Source organism: Mastomys coucha, unplaced genomic scaffold (assembly GCF_008632895.1).
Source record: "Mastomys coucha isolate ucsf_1 unplaced genomic scaffold, UCSF_Mcou_1 pScaffold18, whole genome shotgun sequence".
Taxonomy (NCBI): domain Eukaryota; kingdom Metazoa; phylum Chordata; class Mammalia; order Rodentia; family Muridae; genus Mastomys; species Mastomys coucha.
This window is the reverse complement of record NW_022196900.1, coordinates 4461706-4466012: the sequence shown is the minus strand read 5'-3', so window position 1 is coordinate 4466012 and position 4307 is coordinate 4461706. Positions and strand designations below refer to the sequence as shown.

The 4307-nt window shown below is 50.5% G+C and overlaps 1 protein-coding gene across 2 annotated transcripts in view; it reads left to right on the top strand.

The window, feature by feature from the left end:
- Positions 1-2280, top strand: part of Tln1 (talin 1) — a 31098-nt gene extending 28818 nt beyond the window's left edge. Inside the window, exons 52-57 of one of the 2 annotated variants that reach the window (XM_031377203.1) lie at positions 120-244; positions 356-481; positions 594-656; positions 770-952; positions 1481-1609; positions 1715-2280. In XM_031377203.1, the coding sequence (XP_031233063.1) occupies positions 120-244; positions 356-481; positions 594-656; positions 770-952; positions 1481-1609; positions 1715-1840 (752 nt within the window). In that variant the 3' untranslated portion in view covers positions 1841-2280. The remainder of the gene's footprint in view (positions 1-119; positions 245-355; positions 482-593; positions 657-769; positions 953-1480; positions 1610-1714) is intronic. The other variant, XM_031377204.1, reaches the window with a different exon arrangement.
- Positions 2281-4307: the final 2027 nt, after the last annotated feature.

Genomic DNA, 4307 nt, shown 5'->3' with positions numbered 1-4307 from the left:
CCCTGCCTGAGCCTCCTCCTTCTGTCTTCATCTGACCTCCCTGCCCTGCCTGAGCCTCCTCCTCTGTCTTCATCTGACCTCCCCGCCCTGCCTGAGCCTCCTTCCATCTTCATCCACAGGAACAGAGTGGGTGGACCCAGAGGACCCTACTGTTATTGCCGAGAATGAGCTCCTGGGAGCTGCAGCTGCCATTGAGGCTGCAGCCAAAAAGCTAGAGCAGCTGAAGCCCCGGGCCAAACCCAAGGTCAGGGCTCCTCCTTCCCCCTTCCACCTGTCACAGTAGCAGGAGGTTTCTACCTTTGTCCCTTTTCTTTCCGCCTCCCCAACTCCTCACCCCTCTGTAACCTCATTACAGGAGGCAGATGAGTCCTTGAACTTTGAGGAGCAAATCCTGGAAGCAGCCAAGTCCATTGCCGCAGCCACCAGTGCACTGGTAAAGGCCGCATCAGCAGCCCAGAGGGAGCTGGTGGCTCAAGGCAAGGTCAGTACCTTAGCACCAGAATGAGGACAAGGCGTTCACATCCTTAGCCTCACGAGCCGCTCTGAAGTAGGGACAGCCTAGGTCTAAGAGGACTCCCTTCTTCCTTCTGCAGGTGGGCGCCATTCCAGCCAATGCACTGGATGATGGGCAGTGGTCACAGGGCCTCATTTCTGCTGTGAGTGTCTAACACCCACTGTATCTTTCTGAGTTGGATAAACCTGAGGAGGCTGGAGTGGAATGGACCAGAGCAAGAGGCATACTCTAATCTTAACTCTTGGTCCCCATTAGGCCCGTATGGTGGCTGCGGCCACCAACAATCTGTGTGAAGCAGCCAATGCAGCTGTCCAGGGCCATGCTAGCCAGGAGAAACTCATTTCCTCAGCCAAGCAGGTAGCTGCCTCCACAGCCCAGCTCCTGGTAGCTTGCAAGGTCAAAGCAGATCAGGACTCTGAAGCAATGAAACGGCTTCAGGTAAGAAACTTACTGACCTACTGTCTCCTCTGCTGAGCTGCTTCACATTGCCATACTGAGGGCTTCTCATCTCCTGTTGTTAACGATAAAAATACCCTGATAAAAGCAGTTAGAGGGAGAAAGACTTTATTTGGCTCACGATCCTGGGTTATAGACCATCAATGCTGGGAACTCAAGGTAGCAGGAACTTGAAGCAGCTCATTAAATTACATTCATAGGCAAGATCAGAGAGCGGTGAATTCATGGCTGCATACTAGTGTTCAGCTTCTCCTCCTCAGACTCCACAGTCCCCTGTCCAAGGAGTAGTGCCGCCTACAGGTGATAGTTCTGCCCCCTTAATGCAGCCAAGACAGTTCTCCACAGGGACAACCACAGGCCAACCTAATCCAGACAGTCAGTCCTTCCTTGAGTCTCCCTTCCTAGGTGGTCCTGTGCTGTGAAGGTTGATGCTTAGCATTGTGTCCCCGTGATAAGGGTCTCTGAACTAGAACCTGAGTTCTCAGGAGTTGCTTTTTGCTCCCTCTGCAGGCTGCTGGCAATGCAGTGAAGAGGGCCTCAGATAACCTGGTAAAGGCGGCCCAGAAGGCTGCAGCCTTCGAAGACCAGGAGAATGAGACGGTGGTGGTAAAGGAGAAGATGGTTGGGGGCATTGCCCAGGTGAGCTGCTCAGAAGGCACTGTTGGAGACAGTGTTTCCTGCACTATCCCCCTGTCTCTGCCCCAATGCACATCTTCCTGAGTCGCTTGGCCCTTCATCCCTCAGATTATCGCAGCACAGGAAGAGATGCTTCGGAAGGAACGAGAGCTGGAAGAGGCTCGGAAAAAGCTTGCCCAGATCCGGCAGCAGCAGTACAAGTTCTTGCCTTCAGAGCTCCGAGACGAGCACTAAGGAAGCCCGGTGTATTTAATGCAGATCCAGCCCAGAGACTGTGCCTGCCACTACCAAAGCCTTCTGGGCTGCTCAGGGCCCAAGCTGCCCAACCCCAGCACTCCCCCAAAGTGCCTGCCAAACCCTGGGCCTGGCCCTGCCCAGTCCCACTGCAAGCTGTGTCCTCTCCCTGACTCCCAAGTGCCTTCGCACCCTAGGGCCCCTAAGTGCCTGCCCCCCTCCAGAGTATTAACGCTCCAAGAGTATTATTAATGCTGCCGTACCTCAGTTTGAACCTGCCAGGGCCCCAGCTGCTCAGCCTGCAGCAGCTTCCAGCCAGTCCCCACGGCCACATCAGCTCAACTCAGCCCTTTTTGATACTATATCCCTACCCAGCTGCCTATGGAGCTTGAGGGTTGTAAACCCAAACAGGTCAGGCTCCAATAAAGGTGATTGTACAGCTGCTGCCTGGCTTTGTGAGGAGATGGGAGTCCTCCTCGGGGGCTTTGGGGGAGAGTTGATGAGCGCAGGCTGCCTGTCAGGCCCTTTCTCCTCCCTGCGCCCAGCAGTCACCCTGCTTGGGAGACTGCCTACAGAGTAGCTCTCCACTGTTCCATCACTGGCCATGCTTAAGCTCCAAGTGCCCTAGACAGCACCTATTGCTCTCTGACTAGCAGTACATCTTATTCTTCACAACCAGGAGAGAGTACAGAAAGAGATGCAGATTTAGTCCGTGGCCAAATTCCCTTTTTCAAAAGCAACTTTGCTTTAAAAAAATAAATTAAAAAAAAAAAAAAAAAAAAGACTAAAGGACTGGAGAGAGACCAGCAGCACTGGCTGCTCTTACAGAGGATACAGGCTCAGTTCCCAGCACCCACAAGAGCGCTCACAACTGCCTGGAGCTCTAGTTTGGGGGAAGTCAGTGCCCACTTCTGACTGTGCTCCTTCACATAAACTCACACAGGTACATACATATTAAATAAAGGAAGACTGGAATATAAATGCTTGCTTCTGGCCCATAGGGTACACACAAACCCTTTTTTAAAAATTTGTGCATGTGCTTGTGTGTGTAAGATTGGCTTATGCAGTTATCAAGCAAAAAATACAGGCTCTGGCTTCTCCATTGGTATAATTGTCAATTAGGTTGGAGTGCTCTTGTCAAACAGAGGTGAGCTTGATTGTGTCTGAGACTTTATAGTTAGAGGGACAGAGCGCCACCTAGAGGCCAGACAAGAGTTGGTTACTGGTTATAGCTGCCTGGCTTGTCTGGAGGTTCCAAGGAGGGAGCCAAGGCATTTACAAACTGTCCTGTCTCTGGCTTTTCACTGCCTCTGCTCAAGCATGACAGTCCTCTTGTGTTAGCGAGTGTTTTTATGTGTGAATTTTTTTTTAAGCCAATCCTGCTGCCCAATGTATTTCAGTATTTCTCTCACTGAGTAGAAAACAGTCCTCATTTGCTGCTACTCTGGGTACCTATCACCATCAGCTTCCTCCCATTCCAGTGAGCTTAAAGTAGATGGAAATACTTTGTATCCTCCCCAGGGAAGCCCCTTAGGGACAGTGCCAGCTTTCTACCATTGCTCCTGTCTCCTGTGATTCATTCATTCGATATTTACTAAGCCATGCCTGTGCTAAGCACTGGAAAATCAAGATGCATTATCACTTCTCTGACACATAGACCGGTAACACCACTGCACACTGCTGCGGGCCCCGGACCCCAGATTCAGTGTCATAATACTGTGACTTGAGGGCCTAGGAGATCAAGTCTCTTCCATAGCCTCCCACGTGAACCGTAATCTAGACAGCTCTAACTACAAGCCCGGGACAGCTGCTCACTCCAGCCAGCACTTCCTCGTGGTGTCCTCAGGAACAGCCACCAATCATGTACATCTCCACAGCGATAGCTCGGAGACCTGGGAGGGTGCTCCAGCAGCCTCTGGCTGTTCCTCACATGAGGTCCCCTCTGTGGAGACTCTCCAAGACCTCTTAAGCTATCCAGATATCAAAATTAGTTTCATAATGAAACTCTGAAAAGAACTCCCTTTTCACAGCCTCAACGTTCTACAGTGCAAAAATATTAGAGTAAAGCCATCTCAACACAGCATAAGGCAATGGCCCCAGATCACACTAAAGGTCGTGTAAGATATAAATGCAAATTCATTTAAGAAGGTTCTCTTTTGTTTCTTCTGATTTTGTTTTTTTATTTGTTTGTTTTGTTTGTTTTTTGAATCAAGAGTTTCACTATGTGACTTTGGCTGGCCTGAAACTCATAAAGATCTACCTGCCTCTACCACCTGAGTGTGGGGATTAATGATATGAACCACCACATCCTTATTTAATAATGTTCTTGAGTTGAGCAGTGGCAACACACACCTTCAATTCTACCACTCAGGAGGCAGAGGCAGGCAGACTTCTGTGAGTTCGAGGCCAGCCTGGTGTACAGAGCAAGTTCCAGGGCAGTCAGGGCTATACAGAGAAACTCTGTCTT